General features: G+C 42.2%; 1 protein-coding gene across 4 annotated transcripts in view; it reads left to right on the forward strand.

Annotated features, from left to right (window-relative positions):
- Positions 1 to 13,102, forward strand: part of zdhhc7 (zDHHC palmitoyltransferase 7) — a 91,780-nt gene that overhangs the window by 51,375 nt on the left and 27,303 nt on the right. For all 4 annotated transcript variants that reach the window (XM_072517888.1, XM_072517891.1, XM_072517889.1 and 1 more), the window contains one exon: positions 3,009 to 3,133. In XM_072517888.1, the coding sequence (XP_072373989.1) occupies positions 3,009 to 3,133 (125 nt within the window). The remainder of the gene's footprint in view (positions 1 to 3,008; positions 3,134 to 13,102) is intronic.

Below are 13,102 nucleotides of genomic sequence, written 5' to 3' on the forward strand. Positions count from 1 at the left end.
TCATGTTTCAGTGTATCTGAAGCCATTCATCTCTCTATTTGAGCTGTCTATATGTTTACAACATTTATTGAACATGGAAAATCATTCTTCAAATGAATGATTTAGTTCCAGGCCAAGGTTATAATTGCTCATACAGCCTTTAACTGCACTCTATTATTTTTCCACTAATAAAGTCACTTGCATTTTATTGAATTTGAATCTGTCTAACCACCAGTCCTGGAAGTCAATTTTACATGGGAAAACTTTTATGTGATTCTAAAATTAACTTTTCAGGCCTAGGCTGAGTAATTGTCATGTACAAGAGTGCATTTTTAGTGTGAGTTTAAGAATATTTTGATACCAGTCACAAATAGAACATAGAACATACAGTGCAGAAGGAGGCCATTTGGCCCATCGAGTCTGCACCGACCCACTTAAGCTCTCACTTCCACCTATCCCCCTAACCCAGTATCCCGTCCTAACCTTTTTAGGACACTAAGGACAATTTAGCATGGCCAATCTATCTAACCTGCACGTCTTTGGACTGTGGGAGGAAACCGGAGCAGCCGGAGGAAACCCACGCAGACACAGGGAGAACGTGCAGACTCCGCACAGACAGTGACCCAGTAGGGAATCGAACCTGCGACCCTGGCGCTGTGAAGCCACAGTGCTAACCACTGTGCTACCGTGCTGCCCCCCAAATATTTATATAAAGGAACTCCAGTGAGTTTAATTCAGATCTATGAACCAGTAATTGCATTATTTTAACTGTTGTATTCTTGCTGTCTCAGAACACTTAACCAGTATTGACTATTGCAGAAAACATTGATGGCAGTATCAGATATTCTTTTCAAATAGAAAATAGTAATTGAGTTGCTGTAAAGAAAGTAAATTACAAGCACATAAACAGCATTTTGAGATAAAGATCACGGGCTAGTTTTTTGTTTGCGTATTTATCTTGATCAAGAGAAGGGAAAACTTGCTTTTCAATCATGACCTTTGAAGACTTGGAACTGGCTACCTGTTTATGCCAATGCTTTTAACTACAGTACAGTATTATTTCAAATTGAGATTTTAGGAGATTAGTCATGGAGCAGTCAAACATGTACAGAGCTCAGTTACCCTAGATTTAGGTTCTGCCTCAATGGGCACTGTCTTCAGGAATCTAGGATTAATGAATCTGGATTTCTTCTGTGTTAAAAGGGAGCAATTTGTTTGATTTATGGAATGGGAGCAGTCACAAAATGGCAGCAGCGAAGAATTCGTACCAGGGATGTCATAGACAATAAATCTGAACAATTTTGACACCGCACCAAATATCTATAATGAAAGGATGAGCTGAAAAGCCAAAAATCATTCAAAAAGACATTTATGGCTAGGTGATATCTGAAGAAAAAATACATTGTTTTATTCACACCATAACAATTAAATAGAAAATGGCATCCATTTGATAATAGTTATTCAGAAGGTGTCACACAGAGGCATGTTAGAACAATTGAAGAATATGGGATAAGTGTTGCGTCAATATGAATACAAACTTGGATGAGTTGAGTAAATGGGTAATGTTCATACTGAATAAGTGTGAGGTAATATCCTTTCATAGCAACAGCTTGTCTTCATATAGCATATAGGGTGGCAAGGTAGCACAGGTAACACATATATAGGGTAGCATGGTAACACAGCGATTAGCACTGTTGCTTCACAGCACCAGGGTCCCAGGTTCGATTTCTGGCTTGGGTCATTGTCTGTGCAGAGTCTGCACGTTTTCCCGTGTCTGCATGTGTTTTCTCCCACAAGTCCCAAAAGACGTGCTGTTAGGTAAATTGGATATTCTGAATTCTCCCTCCATGTACCCGAACAGGTGCCATAGTGCGGCGACTAGGGGATTTTCACAGTAACTTCATTGCAGTGTTAATGTAAGCCTACTTTTGACGATAATAAAGATTATTATTAGCACCCATTTGGAAACTAATTTTTGAATAGAAACGTCAATTCTTGAACTGTTTCTTCTGGAACCGAGACGGTTAAAAGAATATTTAATTGACATTTTTAAAGTTATGAAGGAATCTGATAGGAAATAGCTATTTCCTCGGGGAGTCATGTATTTAAAGCTGTTGCCAAGGATATTAGGAGACGGAGAGATGTAGAAATATAGAATGTTTAACACAAACAGCGGTTGGAACAGCAATCATTGGATTTTTCAGGGAAAATTCAACAAATGTTTGAAGCAGCAAAGGAAACGGGTTCTGGGGAGAAAGCGGGGTTAGTTCTAAATTGCTGTAACAACGAATTAGCACAAATGTGATGCGCTGAAGGCTGGCTTTTGTGTTTTATATGTAATTATATATGATTAATCTTTGTGGATAGTTGAAGAAGAAAAATCTATTTTGTTACCTGTAATTACAATAATGTGTATCCCATTGATAGACCGTGATAAGATGCACAATTGTGTTTAATTTGTTTGATGCTACAAGCTTGGAATAAACCTGAGAAATATTGCCTGGCTCACAGGATGTTTATATGTCTATTTGAGTCGTAAAGTAGTATAACACAAAAGGAGGCCATTTGGCCCTTGATTTTGTGCTAGCTTTTTCAAAGAACAATCAGTTAGTCCCACTTCCCCTTTCATTCCTCTATATCCGTGCAAGTGTTTAAGCATTTAAAGTACTTATTCAGTTCTCTTTTGAAGGCTACTAGTGCAACTGTATCAACCACCCAGTCAGGTAGTGCACAAAATGCTAAAAGCTTTGAGCAATTTTCTTTTTCTCTCCTGTTGCTTCAGGTTCTTTGGCAGTCACCTCAAACCTGCCCCTCTGTGATCTGTCCTTCAACCCTTGGAAACAGCTTCTCTTTATCTATTCCACCTGAACCCTTCATGATTTTAAATTACTAAAAATGAGGGAATGTCTATAATCAATGCTTGAGAATGTAGAGTTGTATAATTTGTTCCAGATGAAGATTGACAATAAACTACTGACTTTGAGTTACATTTCTGGTGTTAACTTAGTCTTGATGGTTTCTTTCTACAGGGTGCAGTGCCTAAAGGCAACGCCACAAAAGAATATATGGAGAGTCTACAGCTGAAACCAGGGGAGGTGATCTATAAGTGTCCAAAATGTTGCAGTATTAAGCCAGAGCGAGCTCACCATTGCAGGTATTGTATATTCTATACTTAAAAAGCATAGCTTTCAATACAGTATCACTAATGTACTAATCATTCTATTTATAATGGGTTCTCAATTTCAATAGGTATCTCTGTAGAACTGTAATGTTATTGACAAAAAGTTTAATAATTCTTGAACCATTAAAAATTTTGTTTCGCATTTAATTAGCTATCAATTGCCTTCAAAAATTCTGAGACTAGTTTTATTTTCCTGATATCAGGCATCTGCTCTGGGCTGGAGAGGAACTTGGGGTGGGAGGGGGAAGGATCCAGTGGTCGTGGTCCACGTAGGCACCAATGACATCAGTAGAATGAGGAAGGAGTTTCTGTGTAGGCAGTTTGGAGTTGGGCACCAAATTAAAGAACAAAACCTTCAAGGTTATAATCTCTGGAGCCACGTGCAAATTGGCAAAGGGTACATAAAATTAGAGAGATGAATATATGACTCAAAGACTGGTGTGGAAAAGTGGGTATTGATTTGTGGGACATTGCCATCAGTACTAGGGAAAGTGGGGACGGCCTACATCGAAACCATGCTGGGACCACATAAGGGAAGTAGAGAAGGCTTTAAACTAAACAGTGGGGGCGAGGGTTCAGTTGTTTGGAAAATTAGGAAGTCAAGGTTAAAGGTAGGAGTGCCCGTTAGCAATCAGTGTGAGTGTCAACAGAAAACAACAGGTAGGGAAAGATCATATGAACATTATATTGCACCAAGGACTAATACAGGAGCCCTGACTAGGAGTGGGGGTTCCAAGAACGGGAAGTTAAAAAAATCAGGGGTATATGAGGGAACGCTGGCACAGGATAGTGAGGAGGAACTTGACCGTCACAGTGTGACAGGCCGGGACATTAAACGTAAACAAAAATGTGCAACACAGAGCAAATCCAGTGTTGTAGGCAACTGTAAAAAATCACAGCTGAATGTTCTTTATCTGAATGCATGAAGCATTTACTACAAGACAGATTGCAACATGAGTATATGATGTGTTAGCTATTACTGAAATGTGGTTGCAGGGTACCAGGGCTAGGTGCTCAACATTCCAGGGTATTCAATGTTCCAAAAGAACAGGCCAAAGGGGAAAGGAGGTGGGGTAGCGTTGTTAATCAAGAAAGGTTTCAGAGCAGTGCTGAGTCCTGATATGAAGGCAGTGGATAGTGATGTAGAATCGGCCTGGCTGCAATCATGAAGGGGAAGGAAGTGGGAGTAGTCTATAGACTCCTAAAATGTGACCTATCAAGAGGTCAGCATAAATGGGGAAAAATCAAGGGCATGTTTGAAAGGAACTGCAATTATCATGGGAGATTGTGACCTGCATATTGATTGGACATACCAAACGGGCAAGAAGAAGATGAATTTGGGAAGTGCATCAGGGATTGTTTTGTAGAGCAGTTGTGAAACATACCTGGGATTCGGTTTTGTGAAATTAAAAAGGATTAATAAAGGATCTTGCTGTTGAGAATCCCCAAGAGGGTAGGGACCACACTATGATAGAATTCCAGATACAGTTTGAGGGTGAACGCCATAGGTCCACAACCAGTGCCTTCAACTTAAAGAAGGATAATTATAACGGTATGAGGGAGGAGTTGTCTAAAGTGAACTGGGTAAACAAGCTAAGATACAGGTCAGTAGATGAGCAGTGGCAGATATTCAAACAGCTGGTCCATAATGCTCAGCAGACATACTTATTAGGTGAATTCGATATTTTGACTTCCTCAGTGTACCTGAACAGGCACCAGAGTGTAGTGACTAGGGGATTTTCACAGTAACTTCATTGCAGTGTTAATGTAAGCCTACTTCTGATAATAATAAAAATTATTAGGAGTTTATCCCAATGAAAAAGTGGGATTCCACGAGGAAGAGTAAAAACCATGATTAAAAAAGAAGGTTAAGGATAATGTTAAATTGAAAAGCAGGATATATAAAGTGGCAAGGGATAGTGGTAAACCAGAGGACTAATTCAGAATGTCCAATTCACCTAACAAGCACGTCTTTCAGCAACAAAAGACTAAAAAGCTCATAAGAGAAAAAATTTGTTTTGAGAGAAAACTTGCATGCTGTATAAAAACAAACAGTAAGAGTTTTTATGGATATATAAATAGGAAGCAGGCAGCCAAGGTAAATGTGAGACATCAGCTTAACAAATCTGGTGAATTAATAACATCAAACAAAGAAATGGCGGATATGCTAAATCATGTTTGCCAAATTTACTCGTTACTTTGAGGATGTAACAGGGAGTAGATAGAGGGGAGCCTGTAGATGTAGTGTATTTAAATTACCAAAAAGCATTTGGCAAGGCATAAGAGGTTGGTGAATAAATAATAATCTTTATTAGTGTCACAAGTAGGCTCACTGCAATGAAGGTACTGTGAAATTTCCCTAGCCGCCATATTCCGGCGCCTGTTATGGTACGCTGAGGGAGAATTCAGAATGCCCAATTCACCTAACAAGCACATCTTTCAGGACTTGTGGGAGGAAACTGGAGCACCCGGCGGAAACCCAAGTAGACACGAGGTGAACGTGCAGACTCCGCACAGATTGTGACCTAAGTCGGGAATCGAACCCGGATCCCTTGTGCTGTGAAGTAACAGTGCTACCCATTGTGCCACCATGCCGCCCAAATAAAAGCCCATGGAATTGGAGGAAGTGTGTTAGAACAGATTGAAAACTGTCTGTCACATAGAAAACAGAGAGTTGGAATAAATGGATCATTTTCAGAGTGGAAAGATTTGACTAGCGGAGTACTACAGGGATCAGTTCTTGGGCCGCAATTGTTTACTATTTACATTAATGACCTGGAGGAAGGAACAGAATATAAGGTTTCCAAATTTGCCGATGATATGAAAATAGGTGGAAGAGTATGTTGTGATGAGGATATTGTAATTCTGCATTGGGATATAGATATATTGGGTGACAGGTCGAAGACCTGGCAAATGGAGTTTAACGTGGGGAAGTGTGAGATCATGCGCTTCGGTAGGAGGACTCAAAAGGCACGGTAGGAGGACTCAAAAGGCAGATTATTATCTAAATGGAGAGAGATTGCAGTTGAGTGAAGTACAGAGGGATCTAGATGTTCTTGTCCATGAACCACAAAAGAGCTAGCAGGTAGGTCCAACAAGCAATTAAGAAGGCAAAATGGAATTTTGGCCTTTATTGCAAAGAGGTTGGAGTTTACAAAATAGTGAGTGATGCAATTGTACAGGGTATTGGCGAGGCCTCACCTGGAATGCGGCATACAGTTTTGGTCCCCTTACCTATAAAAGGATATAATAACATTGGAGGTAGTCCAAAGGAGATTTACCAGGGTCATTCCTGTGGCGAGAGGGTTGTCCGATCAAGAGACTGAATAATCTGGGCCTGTATTCTTTGGAGTTTAGGAGAGTGAGGGTTGACCTTATTCAAACATATAAGATCCTGAGGGGGTTTGACAGGGTAGATAGTGAGATGTTTTCACTAGTGAGAGAGTCTCGAACAAGGAGATATAGCTACATTTCAAACTGAGGTGTGTAGAAATGTCTTCTCGCAGAGGATGGTGAATCTCTGGAATTCTCTGCCTCAGAGGGTGGTGCCTGGATCATTAGAAGTATTTAAATGGCGATGGATAAATATTTGACAGATCGAGGAATAGAGGGCTTTGGGGAAATGGCACAGAAAGGAGTTGAGGTTGGCATAGATCTGCCATGGTCGTATTAAATGGTGGGATAGATTTGAAGGGCCCAATGGCCTACTCCTGTTTCTATTTCTTGTGTTCTTGTGATCTAGTTTTGCAATCAAAATTTAAAACATTTTTTACAGCAAGTGGGACAGCCAGAGTAATCAAATGATGTGACAATTCCATTATATTTACTTGTTTAAGATTATTGCTAGTTATTATCCACCATTACTGTAGTGTCCATATAGCAGAAATACACTTAGAAGGGAATCCAGGTTTATTGTTGCTTGAAATGAAAGGATAACAAAGTAAATTACAAATTGCAACCCCTCAAAATGTTGAAATAATGTAAAGCACAACAGCTTGGTTCACTTGATTTGTAAGAACCATGTAATCTGCTGTATTCTCACCCGGGAATGATGCACATCAATTTGAAGGGAAAATATTCAACACCATACATTGCATAAATAGGTCAGCTGTTCTCCACTTTATCTGTGATCTGGTGAAGAGTGGAATTTTTACCAGGGAAAAAGAAAGAAGTGGAGAGAAAATTGCCCAGATAGACTCTTGAGAATATCTTCATGGTTCTTTGTTCTTTTCTTGACAAATACATGAAAAGGATGTGAATAGAGGGATACGGACCCAGGAAGTGTAGAAGATTGTAGTATAGTCGGGCAGCATGGTCGGCACGGGCATGGAGGGCCGAAGGGCCTGTTCCTGTGCTGTACATTTCTTTGTTCTTTGTTCTTTGTTAATTGTAAGCCTATGCCCTCTAGTCTTAGACACCTCTGCCATGGGGAAAAGATTCTTATGATCAACCTTATCTATGCCTCATGATTTTGTATGCCTCGATCAGATCCCCCCTCAGCCTCTTCTGCTCCAGGGAAAACAAACTCAGCTTATCCAGCCTCTCCTCATAGCTGAAACTTTCCACCCCAGCCAACATCCTGGTGAATCTCCTCTGCACCCCTCCAGTGCAATCACGTCCTTTCAATAGTGTGGTGACCAGAACTCTACACAATGTACCAATGTTTTATAAAATGTTATCAAGGTCTTCCTGCTCCGATATTCTGTGCCCTGGCTAATGAAGGCAAACATTCTGTATGCCTTCTTCAACACCCTTTCTACCTGTGCTGCCCTCTGCAGGGATCCATGGACTTGTGCACCAAGGTCCCTTTGTTCGTCAATACTCCCTCCAGACTGACCATTCATTGTGTATATCCTACCCTTATTAGACCTCCCAAAATGCATCACTGCATACTTATCAGGATTAGATTCCATCTGCCATTGCTCTGCCCAACTTATCAGCTGAACAACATCGGTCTGTAGCCTAAGACTATCCTCACTATCAACAACACCACCAATTTTTGTGTCATCTGCGAACTTACTAATTATACCGTCTACATTGATATCCAAGTCGTTAATGCATATAACAAACAGCAAGAGTCCCAGCACCGATCCCTGTGGCACACTGCTGGTCACAAAAGCAACCCTCCACCATCACCCTTTCCCTCCGATTGACAAGCTAATTTTTGGATCCAATTGTCAACTTGCCATGGATCACATGGCAAGCTCTAAGCTTTTGGACTAGACTTCTATGTGGGACATTGTCAAAGGCTTTATTGAAGCCCATGTAAACCACATCAACTGCGCTACTCTCATCAATATATTTAGTTACCTTTTCAAAAATTTTAATTAAATTAGTTTGATGGGATCTCCCACCAACAAATCCGTGCTGACTGCCTCTGATCAATCCCCGCCTTTCCAAGTGTTGATAAATCCTGTTCCTCAGAATCTTTTCTAATAATTTGCCTAAATTCAGCTAAAGATGCACCAACTGGCTAAGTGTTCCAAAGTATTTTGTACGTGTCTCTCTTTAGACAGCATATATAAAATAGATATTTTATGGGCCTTTTCCATAGAATTTACAGTGCAGTAAAAGTACTTTCCACGCTGTTCTTTCCAAATATTGATTTCCTTAATATATTTTAGAACACGGAAGAAATGTGTAAAGTGATGGAAGGTATTGTTGACAGTGCAATCAAGCACACTTTGATGCTCAGTTTGAGTTCTGCCAGGGCCACTCAACTCCTGACCTCATGAGAGCCGTGGTCCAAACATGGACAAACGTACTGGGGCGGGATTCTCCGTTCCCCGATGCTGATATCGTAATCAGCGATCGGGTAGAGAATCCCTTTTTACGATGGAATCGGGGGTGGCGCCTGTTTTCACAAACTCCGCCCCCTCCAAAACGGCATAATCGAGGAGAGCGCCGCCCACCGTTGGGACAGCCTCAGGACGTCACCTGAAGACCCTCTCCCGATGGGCCGAATTCCAGACTGCGCGGTTGACTCATGGTCTCAGCGGTTGGGAACCCGACAGGGCTGCGGACAGTGTCACGAGGGCTGGGGGGGGGGGGGACTCGTAGGGCATGGCGAGGGGGGTGTCCAGGGCACACTATCTGGCAGCTCGCGTCCGCGCACGGCCGTGCCATGTTGTATGATCCGACCGCTGCAGGTCGTCGCCATGCGCGGCCACGGTCATGACAATTCTCTGGCCTTTATTTCGTGGCGGCTGGGCATTTTACGTGGCACGGGTGCTAGCCCCTCACCAATTGGAGGATGGGTGCTGGGGCGGTGCCGATCTTTCCCATATAAAACGGCACGGATCCTCCAGACATAGCCTCCAAACCGGAGAATCCAGCCCCTGAACTCCAGAGCTGAGGTTAGAGTGACAGCCTTGACATCAAGGCAGTTTTTGACCGATTGTGGCATTAAGCAGCCCGAGCGGAACTGATGTCAATGGGAATCAGGGAGAAAACTCTCCACTGGTTGCTGTCATACCCAGCACAAACAAAGGAAAGATGGTTGTGGTTTTTGGAGGTCATCATTTCAGTCCTGGGACATCGCCACAGCAGTTTTGATGAAGAGTCATCCAGACTTGAAACGTTAGCTCTGTTGTTTCTCCACAGATGCTGTCAGACCTGCTGAGATTTTCCAGAATTTTTCTATTTTTGTGTCATCAGCTACAACATCAGTGACCTTCCCCCCATCAAAAGGTCAGAAATGGGAATGTTCACTGATGATTGCACAATGTTCAGTACCATTCATGACTCCTCAGACAGTCTGTCCATATGCATCAAAAACTAGACAATATTAAGGCTTGGGCTGATAAGTGGCAAGTAATGATGTGCCACACAAGTGTTAGGCAATGATCATCTCTAACGAGAGAGAATCTAACCATCTCTCCTTGACATTCAATGGCATTGCCATCGCTGAATCCACCACCATCAACATCCTGGGGGTTACCATTGACATGAAGCTGAACTGGACCAGCCTGATAAATACCATGGCGACGAGCAGGTCAGAGGCTGGGAATCCTTGTGAAGAGTAACTCACCTCCTGACTCCCCAAATCCTGTCCACCATCTACAAGGCACAAGTCAGGAGTGTAATGAAATACTCTCCAGTTGCCTGGACGATTACAGCTCCACCAAACCACAAGAAGCTCAACACCATCCAGAACAAAACAGCCCGTTTAATTGGCACCTCACCCACCAACTTCAACATCCATTCCTCTCACCACCGACGAGCAGTGGGCAGCAGTATGAAGCATCTACAAGAGGCACTGCAGCAACTTGTCAAGGCTCCTTCATCAGCACCTTCCAAACCAGCAACCTATATCACCCAGAAGATCAAGGGCAGAAGATGCATGGGAACACCACCACCTGTAAATTCTCCTCCAAGCCACACACCATCCTGACTTGGAACTAAATCACTGTTTCTTCATTACCGGTGGATCAAAATCCTGGAATTCCCTCCCTTACAGCACTGTGGGTATACCGATACCAAATGGACTGCAGGTGTTCAAAGGGCAGCTCACTGGCACCTTTCCAAGGGCAGTTAGGAATGGGAAATAGGTGCTGGCCGAGCCAGCAAGACCCACATCCCATGAAAGAATACATTTCAAACATTCATAGAATCCCTACCGTGCAGAGGGCGGCCATCCGGCGCATCGGGTCTGCATCGAGCCTCTGAAAGAGCACTCTACCTAGGCCCATTCCCCCATCCTATCCTCATAACCCCACCTAACCTTTTATTTGGACACTTGAGGGGCAATTTAGCATGGCCAATCCACCTAACCTGCACATCTTTGTTGGATTTTTGCTCTGACATTGAGAGAACGCGCACCATAATAGCATACAAAGCAATCGTGATTCAAAAATTGGGAAATAGTAAAGTTCTAAGTCAATTGCAAATTTATACTGGCACAGAAAATCAGTGTTACAGTTAATAACTGACAGAATTCTTTTGTAAATAAGTATGAATTGGGAAGAAGATATGTTTTAACCAGTCAAAGTGTGGGTACATCGTTAATTACAAAACCAAAGAAAATTTGAGAAGAAGATTCTTCATGTAGATTTAATTTTTAGTTATGAGATTGCTGAAAGAAAAATTGTGACCCATTCACAAATATTTACTGTACAAGTTTCAGTAGGATTCAGGCAGATCATGCATTTCTTTTCAGATTTGCTGTGTGTGCTTTCTTGAAAAGAATGCAGTACAAATCCATTGCAATGCAAATAGAATGACACAAGTATAATGAGATTTACGAATGACGCATTCATTTTTGTGAAGGAGTAAAATGATTATTAGACTTGTCATGGAGGAAGAAAAAATATACCACACCATGAACTCACTGTGAAGGTGATGTGACTGGAGGAAACAAGCTCCTGTGTCTGATATTACTCATATTACTTTCTAAATGGTGTGAATATGACTCGTATGTTACGAAGATCACTTTCAGCAGTCAGTCTGTGTGCTGTTTACATCAATTTATAAAGGACGTTCTCCACTTTTACCTCTACTCTGCTTCACTGGATTGCATACTTACTGCAGTTGCTTCTAGAAAATGTACTGTGTAGTTTCTCCAGATAGAGCTCCGCTGTGGTTTTGAATTAAGTTCAGACAGCATACCGTATCTATTGAGCATCAGTTTTGTGTCAATACCAACTCTTTAAACCCATTCTCAAACAAGAGGTCATAATCTTGGAATAAGAGGTAGCAAATTTGAAACCGATTTGAGGAGAAACTGCTTCTCGCAAAGGGTTGTGAATCTGTGGAATTCGCCACCCCAGAGCGCGGTGGATGTTGGGACAATGAGTAAATTTGAGGAGGAGTTAGACAGATTTTTAATTGGTAATGGGATGAAGGGTTATGGACAACGGGCAGGAAGGTGGAGTTGAGGCCAGGATGGGATCAGCCATGATCAAATTGAAGGTGATTAGGCTCGGGAGGCTAAATTGCCTACTCGTGCTCCTAGGTCCTGTGTTCTAGGGAGGAGATGCTCTGGCTGATTCACTATCCAGCTCTTGGGCTTAAGGGCTGGTTCAGCACAGGGCTAAAGAGCTGGCTTTTAAAGCAGACCAAGGCAGGCCAGCAGCACGGTTCAATTCCCGTACTGGCCTCCCCGAACAGGCGCCGGAATGTGGCAACTAGGGGCTTTTCACAGTAACTTCATTTGAAGCCTACTTGTGATAATAAGCGATTTTCATTTCACTTTTAACTTTTTCACTTGATCGGTAGCATTGTAGATAGCAGATGAGGAACATATCAGCCATGATTGAATGGCGGAGCAGACTCGATTAGCCGAATGGCCTAATTCTGCTCTTGTATCTTATGAGCTTAAGAATTAAGTAACTAATGTTTTTGCTTGCCATTGGGATCAGTAATTGTGAAATTTTTAAAAATTGTTTCAAGTTAATATATAAAGGATTTAAGTGTGTCTTTGAAATTTGCAATTCAGTTAAGTCTTAACAGTTCACTACTTTGGTCTGATTTTATTTGGGATATGGACTTCAATGGCCAGGCTGCCATTTATTTCCCATCTGTAGAGGCCCTGAGAAAATGGCGGTCTTGCCTTCTGGAACCACTGCAGTCAGTATATATTCTAGTTTGTAGTGGTTGATACAACAAGTGGCTTACAAGGCTACTTTAACGCAATAGTGAGGAAAGATCCATAAAATCCCTACAGTGCAGAAGGAGGCCATTCAATAATCGAGTGCACCGACTCTCCGAAAGAACACTGCGTAGGCCCACTCCCTCGCCCTATCCCCGTAAAGCCACACATTGATCATGGTTCATCAACCTAATCTGCACATCTTTGGACACCAAGGGGCAATTTGGCACGGGCAATCCACCTAACCTACACATAGTTGGACTGTGGGAGGAAACCAACACAGTCACCCAAGGCCAGAATTGAACCCGAGTCCCAGGTGCTGGGAGGCATCAGAGTGCACTTTGGGGGTCCAT

This window comes from Scyliorhinus torazame, chromosome 10 (assembly GCF_047496885.1).
Source record: "Scyliorhinus torazame isolate Kashiwa2021f chromosome 10, sScyTor2.1, whole genome shotgun sequence".
NCBI classification, from domain to species: Eukaryota; Metazoa; Chordata; class Chondrichthyes; order Carcharhiniformes; family Scyliorhinidae; genus Scyliorhinus; species Scyliorhinus torazame.